This window comes from Branchiostoma lanceolatum, chromosome 18 (assembly GCF_035083965.1).
Source record: "Branchiostoma lanceolatum isolate klBraLanc5 chromosome 18, klBraLanc5.hap2, whole genome shotgun sequence".
Lineage (NCBI taxonomy): Eukaryota > Metazoa > Chordata > Leptocardii > Amphioxiformes > Branchiostomatidae > Branchiostoma > Branchiostoma lanceolatum.
Genome location: NC_089739.1, coordinates 11,192,923 through 11,212,598, shown reverse-complemented (window position 1 = coordinate 11,212,598; position 19,676 = coordinate 11,192,923). Strand labels below are relative to the sequence as shown.

The window sequence follows — 19,676 nt, the reverse complement described above, 5'->3', positions numbered from 1 at the left end:
TTCTATAGCTCTTGTGACATCAGCACAAGTGAAACAACGAAAGCAGGAGATAGATGTCTTCAATAAGGTGAGGCCTGGAATCAACTTGTCTCCTTTAAGTTTTTTTTTAAGCTTAAAACTTAGTTCTGCCGATTACCTTTGAAAGTGACTCGTCATAGAGTGCCTTCACGTGACGTCATAGGGGCACAAACATGGAGCCTGACGCAACTATTTGCATTTCAGTAGACATGTCAATCGGAATTCAATCGTGCTTGGGCATCTTTTTCAGCCCTCTAAAATAACATCTATGAAGTAAGTATAGCTTACAAATAGGAATACCCAAAGAAGACCTATAAAATTGAAGATGAAATCTATAAAAACGCTGTGTATGCTTGAGCTACTGTCCATTGAAATGCAAATCAAGGACACCAACATGGCTGCCCACTTTATTGATATGGAAAGTAAGTGAAACCGCTCTGTAGACAGACGACTTCAAAAATATGAATCAGAGAAAAAGAACGCTGGAATTCGAACCAGCTTCCATTTACAAGATAAGAAATACATTACATCCTTTCACAGAAAAATCGTTGGAAGAAGAGAGGCCTATCGGTGGTTCCATGTCGGTTCGCCGTCCACTCCGGCTTCTTCCGCTTCACGGTGTTTGTGGCGATCTACCACTCGGATGGCTCCGTGGTCATCACACATGGTGGGACGGAGATGGGACAAGGGATCGATACAAAGGTGCAAAGTTTGTAAAAGAAGCTCTCATCTTTGTGGCATGGGACGGGATCGATACAAAAGGTGTGAAGTTGTAGAATGAGCTTTATGAGGTGGAGATGGAACAAGGGATCGGTGCAAAGGTGCAAAGTTGGTAAAATGAGCTATATGGGGGTGGAGATGGGACAGGGGGTCGACGTCGATACAAAGGTGCAAAGTTGATAAAATTAGATGTCATCTTTATGGGGTGGAGAGGGAACATGGGTCGATATAAAGGTGCAAAGTTTATAAAAGGAGCTGTCATCTTTTTGGGGATGAAGATGGGACAGGGGACCGATACAAAAGGGTAAATTTTATAGAACTGTATATGGCTTTTGTGGGATGGAGCTGAGACAGAAGATCTATACAAATGATCTTCTTGGGGCGAGAATCGTGATTTGCGATACAAAAGCAGGTCATACGATTTAAAAATGCATATGTCAGCATAAACAATATCACAACATGCGAGGTTCCAACTTTACGACTGTTAACACAATTAAACGATTTTTGGCGCACGAGTACTGCTCTTTGGTTGAAACAGGAAATTGTTGCGTTCCTAAGAATACTGAACAATTGTATAGAACCCTTTATGACGTCACGACTCCAGGTGACGCAGGTAGCAGCGGCAACCCTTGGCGTTCCCATGGAGACGGTCCACGTCATGTCCACCAACTCTCTGACCAGTCCCAACAGTACGGATACCGGAGGCAGCGTCACCAGCGAGCTCAACTGTCAGGTACACACCTGTAGTACTTCTCAAGTCTTCACGCAATATGCACATGAATGCGTAACATCTGTAAAGACGCGCCTGTAAAGATTCCGATCTTTTAATTTTTTTAGAAATAGACTTTCAATCATAGCAGAAAATATTTCTAACTTGAATTCTATTAACACAATTCTACCTGGGTACATAATTCCACCACCCTGAAAAGATACGTCCAAATAGATCTCCAACCTAACTTACCCAAGTATAACACACTCCTGTGCACATACCTGGGACAGGGTGGTGCTGAGATCTCTCAAACCCACTGCTTTTCAAAGTGGCGGATTTATGTAACCCGGTGGATTAGCGTTAATGGGGACTAACCTTGCAATGTCAATCTTTATTCTATTCCCGGTTGCCAGTCATCTGACTCCCTTTTGGTAAGGAGACAGTTAGCACTGATCTAGAAAGTCAGTGACCGTCACTCCTGAAGCACTTGACTGCGTCTTTGCTATAGAGAGCTCTTCAATGCTGCCTGATACAATGTTTATTTTAGCTGTTAATTTGGTTACAATAATTGCTTACATTCATGCAGGGAGTACTTGAATGCTGCAAGAGGCTGAATGAACGGATCAACCCCATCAGACAGGAGATGGGCGGGGCTCCAAAATGGACAGAACTCATCAACATGTGTCACAGGAAGGGGGTGGATCTGTCCGAGAAATACATGTGAGTATAGTTTCAGTCACACATTTAAAGTTCTATTGTTGGCTAGTTGGCCTAGATTGCTATTTTTACCTATGTAATGTGTGTATGTTCTATGAGTATTGTATTTGTCCAGGGACACCTAAAAACAGGCCGCATGCCCGAGTATGATCTTACCCTGGTAAAATAAATTTAAGAAATATTTAAAAAATGAAGAATAGATCTATTGAAAATCTATGCCCTATGGCTAATTGTCATTAAAACCAACGCTGACAGAGAGTAAAATGAAATACAGACAGTTTCTTAGCAACTGATTCTAGATCTATATCTGTTTTTTAAAGCTATTGCGATGTTCACTTCGGAAGGCAATGGAAGATGTCCAACATTTGGAAAAAAATATTGCGCCGCCCGGGAATCGAACCCGGGTCGCAAGAATGGGAATCTTGCATGATACCACTACACCAGCGGCGCAGTCGATTTTACATCTTTGAAATGTACCTAAATTCCATGGGTATTGCATAATGAATAGTAGCGATTTCTTAAATTATACGTATAGTTATAAAAGGCTATTGCGTCAAACATCTCAAGTCATTTAATGGCTCAGTGACATTTCCAAACCGATGCTTCCGGATAGTTTTCCGTGCTTTTTTTTTTGCTTAAGGAGGGGCCCCGTGGCATTTGACTTTGAAATCAGGTCGGATACTGGCGGGGAAAAATCACTTTATAACAAAATGGACAGTGCTCCCGCTAGTATACATCACATATACTTTTCTTGGAACTGTGACTAGTAAAAGATGTCTCCTTTTTATCGTGCGTAGCAACAGGTCCTCCGGTATGAGTTACTAGTATGCGGAAAATCGTCGTCTGAAGCCTAAAGTCACGTATATGTATATGCATTGAGCTGAGGTGAACGCCTTCAAGCGAGCACTCACTCACTTCCATCGCCTTTAGGCCCCAGACGTAGTCGTAGGGCCTGTAGTAAAAGACAGCATGTCACGTGTAGTCCTACGCGACATCTTTTATACTAGGTGACGTCATATAGATCATCCCTGTGGACCAATGGCTGTGCATGATACATAGTTGTCGTAACATTCTCTATCTACCCACAGGGAGCATCATCCCCCTAAGACCCCTCACCCAGCCTACAACAGCTGGGGTGTGACGTGTACAGAAGTGGAGATGGACGTCCTGACCGGAGAACGGGAGATTATGAGATCAGACATTCTGTTCGACTGTGGGGAGAGGTGAGCTGATGTCACATTTACGATCTCTACGTCAGGCGTTTTTTTTTTAGATAATCAAATACTTCTGCTTTGTACTAATTACATTCGTATATATAAATACTGTTGCTGCCATCTTCTGCTGACTCCCCTTTTCGAAACATCGCTGCCACCATCCCAGTGAGACAAAACCCGCAACGCTACCTTAACACATGCCATGGTGCCTGCTGTAAAGCTGATCATGCACATTTATTGAAAACAGCTTTGACAGATATTTAATGATTTCGTAAGTTAGCGTCTGCATTGATTGTGATGAGTAACGATGTTGATGTTTTAGAATATTCAAGCAGGCTATAAAATAAATTGGCCAGGATCCCAACCTTTTCCGCAAAATTAAGACAGCTGAATTTACAGGACACATGCACGGCTTTCCGAAGCCATGAGTTGGGGATCGTATGACGTATATGACCAAACACACACGCATATGGCAAGTCATGGAATGGAAAACGCTAATTCTAACAGTTCGTTTATCCCTGTTACAGTATTTTACACAATATGTACATTGCAGTGTGAACCCTGCCCTAGACATAGGCCAGGTCGAAGGTGCGTTTGTGTTCGGGTTGGGGTACTGGCTGACTGAGAAGTGTGTGTACGACAAGGATACAGGAAGGCTGCTGACTAATGGAACATGGGTAAAGGCTAAATTAATACTTTTCATAATGTTGTGTACTGCTATATGTTACATTAAAGTACTGAAGAATATCATTTATAAGCTCTAGTGTGAATGTTACTTTTCCAATTTTGGAGGATGACATACAGTAAGGGATAAATGCATGCAGCATTTCTTACTTTTGCAATGCCTCAACAGAAGGAAACAAAGCAACAAACTCAACTAGCAGGATATTCATACACGCAGCAGTCAATAGCTGGAACGGGCTCCATGACAGCGTGGTCAAAGGCATCGGTGAAATTGGCATCCAAGCTTTTAACTTTCAAACTGCTAACGTAGCCGATTTGCACCGACTTTGCATTCGTTATGGGGTTCGGCAGCAGGGAGAAGGTTAAGCCATTACCACCTTCTCCAGATAACAGCTGTATATTATGTAAAGTTTTATAGCCTGTTTCAGTAATAGTCCCTGTGGTTATTGTTCACCACAGCATCTCATAGTTACAAGAATATTAATGTTCCTCAAACAGTGACTAAAAAGAAAGGTAGCGAAAAACGCACCTCCAAATTTTCGACGTCTTCTGTACGTCTTGTTCACGGAGTGACCTAGTCTCGCGAGAATACGAGACTAGGCCGAGACTCTCATAGAAAACGAAAAGTTTGCTGAATCATTAATACGAAGAGTTTGTTCATATGGTGCAGGAATACAAACCTCCTACCACCAAGGACATCCCAGCTGACCTCAGGGTCACTCTACTGCCGAACGCGCCCAATCCCTTCAACGTCATCAGGTCCAAAGGTGGGGAAATACCTGTCTCCTACACTTTCGTAATCAAATGTTTGTAAATAATACATTACATCATATTCACAATCTCGGCGCTAGTTGGCTTGCGCCATATAAGGCAAGATCATCAATATTTATAAACAAGACGGGTTCATGTCTGCGCAGAATAATAATAAAAGATTGGTGTGTATTTCACTGTATACTGTCTGTACAACATGCGTCTGAATGGACTTTGACATTTTATGTGAATTCTGGCATATTCTAAGATAAGTCTGTGATTGTCTTGTTGACTGTCGATATTTGTAAGTGATATCATGTTCTGTTACTGGAGTACAGGTTTCACTTACACTACTAAGAAAAGAAAACATTTCGAATTTACACCTTTCTAAAAAGATCATCGGAACTATAATTTCAAGTTGTAACGAACATCTTTAACTCTAAGAAACTAATCAAGGGTACCAACAAGCACATAGTAAGTCATCAAAATATCACACTTGAGTTCAGCTACACTGGAATCCATGTCATTTGCTATAGTAAATCGTATCCTCAACCATGTTGATCTTTGAACATAGTCTGTTACAGTTTGTTCTCCTGTGTTGTCAGTGATCAGATATTCATCAGGATTCCAACTTTCTCCATTGTGTATAGTGATGTATTTACAAACATTCTAACCTAGACATCTCCCTACCAACAGCTGTCGGAGAGCCGCCCCTGCTGATGTCGTGTTCCGCCCTGTTCGCCCTGAGACAGGCCGTACAGAGCGCTCGGGAAGACTCCGGCCTAGGGGACGACTTCTTCCCTCTGGGTACGTACGTTCGTATGCCGGAATCCAGAACTTGCAGTCATGTACCGAGTTGATTCTATTATTGAATACCAGTGAGCTAATGCTGTTATACGCCGATGCAGGCTAGACATCCATCGGGGATACAAGAATCCCATGTCATGCCCTGACGTTTTGCCGTTTGGAAAAGTACTTCACACAAAATTTCACTCAGATGAAAATGAGTGCTTATTATAGCTTTGATCCCTCGGATAGGATGTCAAATGGAGGCCTCGAATATGTAAAAGAACCCACCGAGCTTATAAAAAGAGTAGGGGTCCTTCCCGGTGTGAGTGGATCAAATAAATTTGTCTGGATATGCAGCTTGTACAAACCTGGTGTGTTGCGCTATGAGGTGGTTTACCGGGTATGCAATACAAACTATTTAACTGATGATTTCCGTTGTTAAATCATTCAATTTGTTGACACAGCTTGATAATAGATATACTACCAGTGATTTAAAAATTCGGCAGGTTTTTCTAACTAACAATGATAATGATCATTTTTATTAATCAATCCCAATGCAGACGGTCCAGCAACCGTGGAAGCCTGTCATCAACACTGCCTGGTGGATTCTTCCAGCTTCACCATGTGACATCAAAACTTCACTGTATGACATCATGACTTCCCTCTTTGACGTCATGACTTCCCTCTTTGACGTCATGACTTCCCTCTTTGACGTCATGACCTCCCTCTTTGACGTCATGACTTCCCTCTGTGACGTCAGGACTTCGCTTTGTAACATCACGGGGCCTAAGCCATTGTACATGCAGGCAAAATATACGTTCTAAAAACACAGAGGTTTGAATATACTCAAATGTTAAAAAGTACTGGTAAAAGGATTCGTAATCGAATTAAAAACACTGTGTCCAAATTTCGACGACAGAGGGACCATAAAACTTCGAAAATCACGTGATACGACATCAAATAAGAAGCATGCAACATAACTGTCCACAAAGGTATTTCGAAAACATTAAGTATCTATAGTTAAAATTTGATTATTGGGGATATCATGGCAGTTACTATGGGAATTCAAGAAGTAAGGGTCAATGGCTATGGATAATGTATCTCCATACAATACTAACAATTGATTAGAAATTATACAATGGTGGGATGTGTGGACTCTTTGTAGTTAATATGGTGATATGGATTCTTGTGAAACAAATTGTGAAGCAATTTTGTTTGGAAGTCAATTGAAAATTCAGGTCGGAACCTAGATTAAGATGGAGAAAGCTAAGAATGAACTTTGTGGCGTTTGTTTCTTTTTTCTTTATTTCAAGTAATTTCCACATAAAGTACACTCACAGGATACATAAAACTTGCGTATGAGGATTTAAAAAGCCATTGTATGCTTGACCTATATACGGTTACATGTATTGAAATGCAAATGAAGGACGCCAACATGGCGGCCAGCACTTGACCATCTCAGTAGGTAAAAACACTGTATATCTTCAGTGATTGAGCTCTTTAATATTACTCTGAATGTATGTCTGAATCCTATCGTTCGAATAAATGCTTATTTGTCCCCATCTCATCTTTTGATACTGTTTTCGCCACTCTTGAACAACGGTGTAACAAATAAATATCTGCTACCTTTTACACAAAAGCACAGATTTTACACTACCTTACTGCCATCTGACACTGACTTTTATCACCCACTATGATAGTTTTTTTTGAAACATGATAAAAGTACTATAAACCTTAACAGGTATTCGGACGAAATTCCTTTGTCCGGATGATAATTTCATTACAGACGATGCTGTAACCACCTCACCCGGTCTAAGCAAAGTTTCATTGCGTTTATTTTGGCGACGACAAAGGGGCGGAGACATTTATTTTCATATCTTCCTTTACTACCTTTATCATTTTACCCTTAATATGAGAAGTATTACCTGAGATATCGTTAGTTTCTGAATATACGTTACATTCAAATGTCCAAATATAATACTTGCTTTGCTTTAGTTAGATCCCAATGTCACTGATATGTACATGTGCATATGGCTTAGACTTTTTTCCACAGCAATGGCCATATCTTTTATATGTTAGCTTTACCCTGTTAAAAACACAACACTGTTACTGTTTCATTGCAAAACATTTTTGTTAATCTTATTTTGAAGTCTGTCACTCGGAAAGCAACCTTGTCCGTTCTGGCGACTCAGTTGTAGTTCCAACAACGCACCGCACGATGGCGCACCTGAGCTTGTACAGTCCGAACACCAACAGGTGGAACACCGGCAACACCACGAACAAACCGGCAAACACGAAGATTGCCGAAGCGCGCCAATTATCGTCCGAGTAGTCCACGACCGGGTAGACCCAACGTTTTCCCGTGATGCCCCAGCCACCTGATACCCAATAAACAACGAGGAACACGTTGTAGATACAGCTGTAGGCAATGGGGTGTATCACGTGTAGGATTCGGGTCGGCGTTGCGCTGACAAAAATGTCGACCACAACGATCGCACCGTTGCAGAAGTGGTGTAGGATGTCGGTCAGTGGGTCAAGGCCGGAGCGAGCCCATTCGAACGACATGTTCAGTCCCATCGCGAGACTTCGCGAGAACGTGATCATGAGAGCTATCGGCGCCATGACGTTGTACAGCACCCACATCGTCTTGTGATACCAACAGAGATCGTCAGGTGGCGCTTCAGACACTTCTACCGTCTGGTTTTCTTCTTCAGTGTCTTCACTATCAGACTCTGCGTCTGCTAAGTTTCCGTTCTCTCCTGATAAAAGACTTTCGAGTCGTGTTCTCCGAGACGTCGTTTGTACTCTTCTGCTGTTAGTGATTTCTAGACGGGTTCCTATATTACAACACGCGAGCGCAGTAACCACAGCGGCCATATTGTAATAAATCGTCTGGATCAAAAGTGTCCAGTTCGTAGCGTAAATGAAGAACCAAGCCGCTCCGTAGCCGGTTACGATGTAGTCTCCAAAGGAATAGATCAGAATGAAGAGGGTGAAGAGAGCCATGGCTACACGGTAGGCCAGAAATGGGACCAGGAATCTTTGAGACCACTGCAGAAATGTAAAAAACAAAGTCAAGTGTTACACAGACGACCAAATTGAATGAATGAAATGAATGAAGTTTTTGACCTTTAAAGTTTTAACTTACTACTAGATGTAGGCTAGTGGACAATAGATCTAGAAGTCACGGGTTGGATTCCTGGCGACATTGGCTAGACGCTGTGCCCTTGGAAAAGGCACTTTACGCGCCTTTCCTAACTCCACCCAGGTGTGAAATGGGTCCCTGACTTCGGTTGGGGATGTAAAAGGCAGTGGAAGGAGAGGGTTATAATCAGGCTCCACCTTCCAATTCCCTTCCCTTGACACAAAGGATAACAACCCAAGGCCTCAAGTCCTACGGCCTGAAAAAGGCTATACGGCTCTCTTTACCTTTACCTACCTTTACCGTTACTACCACTACCAGTATCAATAAAGGCTCCACCCCTAAGGCGTCGCCAAAATGCCCAAGTTTGGCAGCTTTTGTACATGCTTTACCATACTTGGTATTACCCTTTGACAACTACATTACCTTATAAAGTGAATGGTAAAAAGGCTTGCCTGATGTTGTCCAGTAAAAGGTAAAGAAAACAAACGCCGACGTCTGATTAGTACATATCTACATTGTCTAGCCTCCGATGCAGACTCCTCCCGGCTGTTTTCTTTTTCCAGTTATTGTTTTTTATAATATTAGATTTTTTTTTCTGACCGGGAAGGACAACAACAAGAAAAAATGAAATAGTAAAACTGGAGCTTAGGAAATGAAAACAGCCGGAAGGAGTCTGCAACGGAGGCTAACATCGTCGTGGTTGCAGCCTTTCTTCATTGTTGAACTTCGTTAGGAAACGAGCCACATATTCATACAAATACTACCCATGACATTTAAGACATGCATATGCCTTCTACGTATACGCAGGACGTCGTCCGCAGCCTATACGATGCACGTTGAGGAGGCTACGCTACAAACCAGTGAGGGTCCCACATTTTTGGGCGCTGCCCCTAACCAACTGTCATTCCTTTCAGAGAATCGGCTTTAACCAAAGAAAATATTCAGGCGATTCTCTGATTTGCTAATAGCAGGTTGAATCCCCCCCCCCCACACACACACACAGAAAATGGGAAATCTCGTTGATAAGACCGGTTTAGAAAAACCGATGGGCGGTGCCCATCCCCGTTTCATAGCCCTGGGCCACACTGTGGTGCAATCACTGCAGCAGGGGGCTAGTCCACTGGTAGCGGAGTGTGTTTAACTTCCACACTGTTTCAGAAGTATGTACCATTTTTATAGTCCTTGGTATGACTCAATGCGCCTCTTGTCCAGAGGTGTCCTGCCCGGGAGTTGAACTCGGGCCGGGAGTTGAACTCGCCTTCTGGTTCCATGTAATCAGAACCAGATGTGGTAAGTAATAACAGAAGCGCAGACAACTACACCACAGGGACACCCCACCTAGCAAATAAAGATTCAATTTCCTTTACAATTCTCATCTAATGATTCAGATGGCCGCAATGTGAAACTTTTTTCCGTTATTTCAAAAATCTTCCTCAGGTCGTTTTGATGCATGTGTGCATTGGGGTATTGGTAGCCGTCATGATTTAATGGTTAGTTTGACCCTATGACCTCCTTGTCTGTACCAATGCCTGCGGACACATTTATGGTACATGTGCTTCTTGCTGATTGGTCCGTTAGGGGACAAAGGAACTATATATAGTACATATGCATTTATGATTAAAGCGCGGATGCCCTCCCGATCTGTGTGTTAATTCGACCATTTGTATTATATAAGGGATATAACTGTAACACATCAGCTTCAAAGACAAGCGGTAGCGGTTTGCTATACATAGTTTTGTATGACGTTGCTCGTTCAATCATCCGTTCGTTCCGACCCTTAATTGTATAGTGTCTAGTGACAACAAGTTTCCTTGCTGTTTCAGTAGCAGCGTGTATTTCTATAGGAAGAGGTTTTTAGCCCTTACACTTTAACGTGCTCAATGCACTTCCTCGAAAACTGGCGGGACCCCCATTTTGTGTCCCCTTTGAAAAACGGATGCAGTCCCATCCGAGTTGTCCTGACCCAGGATTGAACCCGAGTCTCCCAGTAAGCAACTAACTTGAACCAGGAGCTCAACTTTGAGATTACTACCAGTTGTGCTATAAGGACATGAGGGTTATGATGTTGTAATTCTTAGTATTAAGTGTGCAGCAAACAACCTGCCACGTTCAAGTCATTTTGTATAGCTCCGCTGTGTGCGATGAATCGTTGCTATCCACAATATTTCTATACATGAGTGAATTTCGAATCTTTTAGCACATTGACTGTGCTACCGAAACATGTAATTTACAGTTGATTTTCTGTGCATTTCTTATCCAATATGAGGACTGTGCTGTACTACGAGTTTATTTATTACGCACATTGCACAAAAACCTAGATTTCCACGAGTTTCCAAGCTTGGATACGTTGATGTGTCCTAGCCGTATACAGGGGTTTCCTTTGACTGCCTGTCCCCGCTTCTCCAAGCTTGGAAACCCGTCCACACAAAAGGGTATATCAGGGCAACTCGGCACCTGGGACAATTGTCAGGTCGGTAAAATTGTCATTCTTCCAGCCCCAAATACGCTTATCATGTGTCGAGAAATGCTATGGTCACATTTTCCGACCGGGGCCCGGCAGAAACGAAAAATCAAAGTGTATATCAATAATATGCACTAGCTATGCTCTTATATACTTTTTGGTACGTTTGGTATCTTTTTTTACTTTCATATCATATCTTTCGTTCCCCATCCGGCCAAGACTGCCCGGCCGGGCCCCGGATTGGAATTGTGACCCTAGCATAAGCATGGTGCCGACTTGTCCTTCAAACTTGTCCTGAATGGCTAGGGGGCGAGCTGTCCTGAATGGCCAAGTTGTGCCAGGTGCCAAAAGGACACGCGAAGGGACAAAAGGACACGTGAACAGTCCAAGGTTTTCCACTGTTGCAAACGCTCAGTGTAGTGAACAATTATCGCTAACAATAGAGAGCTGAAAAGTGCATTAAAATCCACCTTGTGCGGATTTTACGTACGTAGCAAAAACTAATACAACAACTACGCTTTCATAAACGCTGAGATCTCTAACAAAGTTGGTCTTTGCAAGATTTTGGGTGTTTCTAAATATACGTTCATACACCACAATTGTACAATAAAATTGTGCAACAGACAACAAAAGTGAAAAAAGAGGTTAATTTACTAGTAGTGCCATTTTGGTTTGGACATGCAAGTGATAACACATGTATAGACACGTATGCACATCCCCACCCAAAACGTTAGACAACTACGTCTTGGATAAACAGTATGTAATGCTATACTTACTGCTGACGAATAAAACACTCTTCTATCCGGGTGTCTCAGAAAAACGTTTGACGTCTCAAACTCTTCTATGATCATGGCAAGACACAAAATCCGCTCAGGAATGGCAAAGAAAACTAGAATATTCTTACAGCAGCAATATGACTAACACTAAGTCCACAGAATACGCTGTTGAGCAGACAAGTATAATAAGGGATGATGCGCAAGTAAACGTTCACACGCATAGAGCTAGCGGAGAAACCGCATCGAACAAAAATGATCGTAAGCTCTGTCAGAATACAAAGTTTTATTGTAGTACTGGTATCCGTCATGATCCTAATGGTTAGTTTGACCCTATGACTTCCTTGTCTGTACAAATGCCTGCGGACAAATCCAGGATACACGTGCTTTTTACTGATTGGTCCGTTAGGGGACAAAGGAAATAAATATATAGTGCAAATGTATCTATGATTAAAGCCCGGATCCCGAACTATGTATTATTTCGACCATCTGTATTATATAAGGGATATAACTGCGTTTAAGTGTAACACATCAGCTTCTAATACACGCGGTAACTTATCTTACTCAAGTCGTTTTGATGCATGTGTTGGGGTATTGAAATCCGTCATGATCCTAATGGTTAGTTTGACCCTATGACTTCCTTGTCTGTACAAATGCCTGCGGACGAATCCAGGATACACGTGCTTTTTACTGATTGGTCCGTTAGGGGACAAAGGAAATAAATATATAGTGCAAATGTATCTATGATTAAAGCCCGGATGCTATCCCGAACTATGTATTATTTCGACCATATGTATTATATAAGGTATATAACTGCCTTAAGTGTAACACATCAGCTTCAAATACACCCGGTAATTTTTTGCTACACATGACTTTGCACGACGATGATCGTTCGCTCGTTCGACCCGTATAGTGGCACCAATTAAAGTCAACATGTTCCCTTGCTGTTTCAGCAGCAGGGTGTATCTTTTACACCCTCTCTAACACGGGACCCCCAATTTACTCCTCTTCCGAAAGAGCAGCCCCATGCAACCGAGATGTCCTGTCTCAAAATTCAATCGGGGTCTCCCAGTTAGCTACTAATTGCAACCAGGAGCTCAACTTTGAGAATACTACCAGTTTTGCTATAAGGACATACCACATGGGTTATGATGTTGTAATTCTTAGTACTAGTATTAAATTTATGTGTAGCAAACAACCTGTCACGTTCAAGTCATTTTGTATAGCTCCGCTGTGGGCGATGAATCGTTGCTATCCACAATATTTCTATACATGAGTGAATTTCGAATCTTTTAACACATTGACCTTTGGTTGATACATGTTACTACCGAAACATGTAATTTACAGTTCATTTTCTGTGCATTTCTTATCCAATATGAGGACTGTGCTGTACTACGAGTTTATTTGTCACACGCACTGCACTAAAAACACAGATTTCCACGAGTTTCCAAGCTTGGATACGTTGTTGTGTCCTTACCGTATGCATTAGTTTTCACGGGCTGCCTGTCCCGGCGTCTCCAAGCTTGGAAACCCGTGCACACAAACGTGTATCAGGACAACTCGGCATCTGGGACAACTGTGAAGTCGATAAAATTGTCATTCTTCCAGCCCCAAATACACTCATCATTTGTCGAGTAATCATAGGGTCACATTTTCCCACCGGGGCCCGGCCGGGCTGTATGCGGAAACGAAAAATCAAAGTGTATATCAATGATATGCACTAGCTATGCTCTTATATACTTTTTGGTACTTTTTGTTATTTTGTTGACTTTCTTATCATTTTCTTAAAATCATTTCTTACTTTCATATCATTTCTTTCGTTTTCAAAGACTGCCCGGCCGGGCCCCGGATTGGAAAGGTGACTCTAGCCAAGGAGGTTATATAGATAATATATATAACCTCCTTGCTCTAGCATAAGCGTGGTGCCGACTTGTCCTTCAAACTTGGTGCACGTGCCGATCGACTTGTCCTGAATGGCTAGTTGTCATGAATGGCTAGGGGCCAACTTGTCCCAGGTGCCAAAAGGGTCGACACGCGAAGGGACAAAAGGACACGTGAACAGTCCAAGGTTTTCCACTGTTGCAAACGTTCAGGTAGTGAACAATTATCGCTAACAATAGAGAGCTGAGAAGTGCATTAAAATCCACCTTGTGTGGATTTTACGTACTTAGCAAAAACAAATACAACAACTACGTTTTCATAAACGCCGAGATCTTTATAAAAATTGGATTTTTTAAGGTTTTGGGTGTTTCTAAATATACATTTATACACCACGATTGTACAATAAAACTGTGCAACAGGCAACAAAAGTGAAAAAAAGGTTAATTTACTAGTATGCCATTTTGGTTTGGGCATACAAGTGATAACACATGTATATACACGTATGCACATCCCCACCCAAAAAGTTAGACAACTACATCTTGGATAAACAGTATGTAAAACTATACTTACTGCTGACGAATAGAACACTCTTCTATCCGGGTGTCTCAGGAAAACGTTTGACGTCTCAAACTCTTCTATGACCATGGCAAGACACAAAATCCGCTCAGGAATGGCAAAGAAAACTAGATTTTTTTTTTACAGCAGCAATATGACTAACACTAAGTCCACAGAATACGGTGTTGAGCAGACAACTAAGGGATGATACACAAGTAAATGTTCACACCCATAGAGCTAGCGGAGAAACCGCATCCAATAAAAATGATTGTAAGTTCTGTCAGAATACAAAGTTTGATTGTAGGTTTGACGACATAATTTGTCTCAATTTGTTCTGAAAACGATAAAATGAAATATTTTGATGAATTGTCCCTTCCCCTGACATATCTAAAGGTTTTCCCCCCTTTCTTGAAACATTAGCTACCTGTCGAACCAGTTCGTTTGATTGTGATTAAAGTTTGTGTGCTATCTACGGACGCTGACATTATGCCAGCTGGTAGGCTGCTATAGCTAGCGGGCACACTTTTCTGTCAACTTAAAAAAAAAAAAACTTCGTCAACTTGATTTCATTCTATCATATCGCAGTGAATAATTTATATTAAACTTTAAAGGAGTTGTATCATTATCTATCGTTTAAAAGCTTATCTAGAGCATTTTAGAATGATATTGTGTTTTAATCGTGCATTTATGGGTTGAGTATACCAGGGATACTTATAGTTATATGATTTTAGCAGGTCGCAAAAGAAATTAAAAGTGTAAAAATGTCCTTGGATCATATGTCCGCTTTTCAGTCATTATACTTTGTTATCAATATTAAAAGGTTGAAAAAAAATGTGTTTGGAAAGTCTGTATTATTATATTAAAAATAATACTTATATATACATGTACCAGTTGTTCCGAAATTCCCTATCCAACGTCAGCCACTGTGTCAGTTTTGTGCTGAAAAAATAGTTTTGGATTTCCCATAAACCGTCCGTGCTCATGCTTTGAGCAAAAAGTTGTACATGTAGTTTGGTTGTAACCTGACAGGGAGCGTGCATGTCATGTCGACTTTTACAACTTTCAGTTGCATTTGGACACATACATGAGCTTTTACAACTTGCTTCATTCTGTTGTTTGAATTCAAATTGACCGGAAGAAGCAGAAAAATCCAACACATAAAATGTAACAAACAAAATTGAGAAAGTTTAACAAGCCTTGTCATCGATTATGATTCTATTCAGTTTCCCTAATTAAGTCAAAGAACATCCCATTTTTGTGCCAGGAACATGCGTATAATAACCAGCAGAAACTATAAAGAAATATTGTAATTTTCATGATTGTTCTTTTTTACACCCTAATGCGAGGCAGGGGAGCATCTCAAAGAAAAAAAAACGTATAGAAAAAGATCGTCTAATACTTTACCTCCTCTCCATATCTGCTTTGAGATAACATAGATGTCGCAAACACGTACGTGCTTTATGCTGATTGGTTCGTTCTAGATCCAATTAAGAATAACCCTGGAGCATAGTAGAGGCTTCTCTTGCATGGTCTGTGATTTCTACAGGCCTAAGAAAAATGTTGTGTTTCTAGTGGTTACCCGGCCGACCCTAGCATCAACCATTTTGGATGATTTTTGTTGGTCGACCACTGGCAGGATAACATAAGATTTTCAACCTGACATCTTAGTGATAAAATTCCAAGAAGACTTCCGACTCCTGCACATTTTCTAGCAGACCTCTTGGTCTTCATATTCGACTTTAACAGATTAACGTTACTTTAACAGTCGGTATAACATTGTGTGGTAAATATCGTACTTCTTTGCTCACTTTATTGCTACGCACACACTATACAACGTATATCATGATAATAAACTACCAGTGTCCCTGTGCATTTCAGTCAGTCAAACTGTATATGCTGGAACACTATTGTTGGAAAGCTATGAAGAAAAAGAGAATTCCTACCTATCGACCCTAATTCTTTAATTTTCAGGGCCGTGATTGAAAACAGAACATTATTTTTCCTAAGCCTGACATAAATGTAGCGAAAGCATGCGTGTGTTGTACTGATTGGTTGGTTCCTGGCCCACAAAACTAACCCTAGAGGCTTCCATCGATCCATCAATCACATGAAGTCCTAGAGGCCTCATCTACTGGTTAATACTTACACGGTTTGTGTTTTCTCATTATAGACCAATATTCATTTGGGTGGTTAACTTTTGCAGAAGCAAGTACTGTATCTACAGCTAGCCTTTTGGAACATTGATACATATATGTATGAAAAACGAAAAAAAGACAGAATTTTTGACATGAATACAGCCTCTGGTATTGCCGATATAGATATAGATCAACGTAATTCTTGTTTCTTTCACTGTAACTTTATTTTTCACTGTTTTCACGGTCACCTCTGTACCATGCATGAACTTATCATCACCATGAAAAAATTTGTTGTTATTATTTATGAAACTTCACACATCCGTTCTGTAAATCTCTTGCCGCCACCGTGAACTTTAAGTTCAGTGAAACTGTCAATTTTCCTTACATCGTGAAGGTTTGCTACCGTGAAGATAAAGTGAATTATTACAGTATTATGTTCTTCGCATCAGTCAAACTGCAAGACTTGTTAGACTGGACCTGTCTAAACTTATTGTCTCAATTTTGCTTCGGGCGTTTTCGCAAAAACGTAGACAACAATGCTAAGAAATTATGCCTACTGTTTGAATGAGTTTAGAGCCGACGCGTCTAAAGTGATTACAAAAGTTTGCAGAATTGAACCAATGATAGCAAACCTTCCTTGAGGAGTTTGGAAACTTTATTTTTGACCAATGAGAGTAGTTCTTGCGGCGCGTCTCGGTTCCTGACGTCACGGGGAAACTTCCTAAATCGATCCCATAATCCCTAGCGGTGCTGTAGAGCAAGTGCAGCGAATCCAACAAGGTAAGTGTCATAGAATATTTTCTCGTATTTCTTAGCGATTTAAGACGTTTCTACCAGCTTATATATGATAAAAATCTGCGTGGATGGACATAAGAGTGACGTCGTTACGTAGACACGACGCAGTGACGTTTACTTGTGACGTGAGTGTGATATTTGCGTCGTGTGTCGTTGGTAGTTGGTGGTACCGCCCCCCTCCCCCATCTTGCCTGTGCGAACCCAAACAGAGATATGTTGTTGTCTAAAATATATTTTCACGGAAGTCATGTTTACGTATACGTGGACAGCTATGGCCAGGATTTGCTGATGCAATTGCTTGACATAAGTACAGGACATTGAACAGTGCGATTTTGTGAGATCCAACTATGATGTGTTTAATTTTCCCAAAATAATTTGTCAAATTTACAAATTTGTACACGACCACCTGCCCTCGAAGCGAATATGTGACATATACTTGATATTTCTTGTACACATATCTTCCTGTATACTACAGTAAGGTTGGAATGTTTAGTCTTGATTTATCATAATTCTGTCAATCAAAAGAATACTCTCATAATGTCACGTATTGTGTTCGATTTCAAACTCAAAGGTGACAACATATTGAAGTCATAACTTAGTTAGGGTATGCCTTGAACCAAAACTTTGGGAAATAGTATATGACCGTGAAAATTGTTACATCTGTTAAAACTATTGAGTGGCAAGAGGTTTAAGATCTAGGGCTTGGAATACTGGATGCATGTGCATTTTTGTGCACCCAAAATTAGAGCTGTGCACCTAATATATGACTGTGACCTATATATTTTGTGTAGAGCAAAACCTACATAAAGGTACTTATTGTACACTAGTTACTATTCAACAAATTCTTGACATTTGATTGTCAAAAAAATGATGAAAGCTTTGCTCAAAATTTTGAAGTTAACTAATAGATAGAGTTAAGGTTCGTCGCAATTTATCAAAGCATGAAACTGCGTTGGTTCTGAATGGAGTGCCTCGCACTAACTTCCTGATACCAGTGCACCTACCGTATTCAGGGCTTGAAATAGTGGGTGCATATGCAATCTGTTAGAGATTATAAGTAATAAATTTAACCATGTTTATTTTTTTCACATTGGCCACCTGTTCATACCAGGATGCGAATAGTACGGGAATTGATCCCGATTCGCGAATCCTGATATGAATGAACTGAATCCAACTCCACGCTTAAGGGGAGGGATTTAAGCCCCCCTCTCACTGGACCAGCAGCACGCTGGCGGCGTCGCTGCGCCCTAAACTGGATTTGTGTTTCCCTTTACTTCATAATGGAATATCATTCAAAGCGTACAAGTATGACCAAAAAGACAACAAAACACACGGAGCTTATAAAAAGATTTGTTTTTGGCGATGAAATTTGTTGAGTGCTTTGTCAATTCGATCAGCCGCAGCGACGACACCAGTGTGACGTGGGTCCAGTGAGGGGGGGGGGGCTTTAATCCCGATCTGTGGATTCGTTGCATTGAATCAGGACCAATACCATGCCTGGGTGAATCCCAATTCTAGTATGAATGGGGTGTAAATAGTAAACAGAGGTGTGTAGTGTGTGGTAGCAGGAAATGTTTGTGTTTAAATTACTCTTTTGTGCAAACACAATAGAGTTAGCTCAACCAATCACTCTCATTGTGTGAGTCCACGGTTGAATGAAGTACAGTTGATTTAATTGGACCATTGACGCTTAGAAAAATAACAATCATTTTCTCAGGTTAAAAGCAAGCTTTCAGTCTGCTTTGTAAAATGCATTTATTTTGTCTATGGTTTTATTTTTCGAGGAAGGGAGGTTTAGATGGGGAAAGGAGGTTTAGATGTCTTTGAAGTTCATGATTGAATGATTCTGTGGTTGCGTAGACTTACGAAGCAGATATTTAAATTTGTGGTGTCCTAATTTTGAAGTAAGATATCACCGCAAAATATAACAACTGCAAACATTTCAAAATGTTGTTTTCACTCTCAGTTGTTTTCTTCTTCTAGTAATTAGTCTATAGCTACTGGCCATGAGGTCTGAATCTACAGAATTGAATATTCATAAGTTACAACACCTGCTAGAACACTCTGTAATTTAACAAACCCTGGAAAAATGTAAATGAAAGTCACAGATGCTTGTGTGTGTAGTTAGTTATATGTTGAACTTGGTGGTTGACACGTTCCCATATAAGGCAGCAGTTACCATATAAGGCAGCACACCTGTGTCAGGACACAGGAAATTCCGGTCACACTTCTTAGTTTCCCTAAGACATTGTAAACACCACTGTGTGTGTATATGTGATGCCCCCCCACCTTGCCTTAGATACAATTGAAAGATGACAGTTTATATATTT

The 19,676-nt window shown here is 41.0% G+C and overlaps 4 protein-coding genes and 1 non-coding gene across 9 annotated transcripts in view; 3 read left to right on the top strand and 2 right to left on the bottom strand.

Annotated features, from left to right (window-relative positions):
• The first annotated feature begins 191 nt into the window (after positions 1-191).
• LOC136423960 (xanthine dehydrogenase-like) lies at positions 192-2,185 on the top strand. Its single transcript, XM_066412360.1, has 4 exons — positions 192-203; positions 559-720; positions 1,343-1,471; positions 2,034-2,185. Exons 1-4 carry the CDS (start codon positions 192-194, stop codon positions 2,169-2,171), a joined length of 441 nt encoding a protein of 146 aa, XP_066268457.1. The 3' UTR covers positions 2,172-2,185.
• Positions 2,186-2,543: 358 nt separating this feature from the next.
• On the bottom strand, positions 2,544-2,614 carry Trnag-ccc (transfer RNA glycine (anticodon CCC)). Its single transcript has one exon. It is a non-coding gene; the product is annotated as a tRNA-Gly (tRNA).
• Positions 2,615-3,234: 620 nt separating this feature from the next.
• On the top strand, positions 3,235-6,998 carry LOC136424476 (xanthine dehydrogenase-like). Its single transcript, XM_066413084.1, has 5 exons — positions 3,235-3,387; positions 3,932-4,055; positions 4,733-4,829; positions 5,509-5,619; positions 6,162-6,998. The coding sequence occupies exons 1-5, from the start codon at positions 3,323-3,325 to the stop codon at positions 6,227-6,229; spliced, it is 465 nt and encodes a 154-aa protein (XP_066269181.1). The 5' UTR covers positions 3,235-3,322; the 3' UTR covers positions 6,230-6,998.
• Positions 6,999-7,419: 421 nt separating this feature from the next.
• LOC136424475 (protein rolling stone-like) lies at positions 7,420-14,533 on the bottom strand. 2 transcript variants are annotated; one of them, XM_066413082.1, is made up of 2 exons: positions 14,432-14,533; positions 7,420-8,652 (listed from the first exon to the last, which is right to left on the bottom strand). In XM_066413082.1, exons 1-2 carry the CDS (start codon positions 14,504-14,506, stop codon positions 7,756-7,758), a joined length of 972 nt encoding a protein of 323 aa, XP_066269179.1. In that variant the 5' UTR covers positions 14,507-14,533; the 3' UTR covers positions 7,420-7,755. The 2 variants fall into 2 exon arrangements, with proteins under 2 accessions (XP_066269179.1, XP_066269180.1); XM_066413083.1 differs by lacking the exon at positions 14,432-14,533 and adding an exon at positions 11,984-12,152.
• A 2,709-nt stretch (positions 14,534-17,242) lies between these two features.
• The window catches only part of LOC136424148 (dyslexia-associated protein KIAA0319-like protein), a 45,299-nt gene continuing 42,865 nt past the window's right edge, over positions 17,243-19,676 (top strand). For 2 of the 4 annotated variants that reach the window (XM_066412620.1, XM_066412619.1), the window contains exon 1: positions 17,243-17,331. The gene's annotated coding sequence lies outside the window, so the exon portion shown is untranslated. The remainder of the gene's footprint in view (positions 17,332-19,676) is intronic. The other 2 variants (XM_066412622.1, XM_066412621.1) reach the window with 2 other exon arrangements.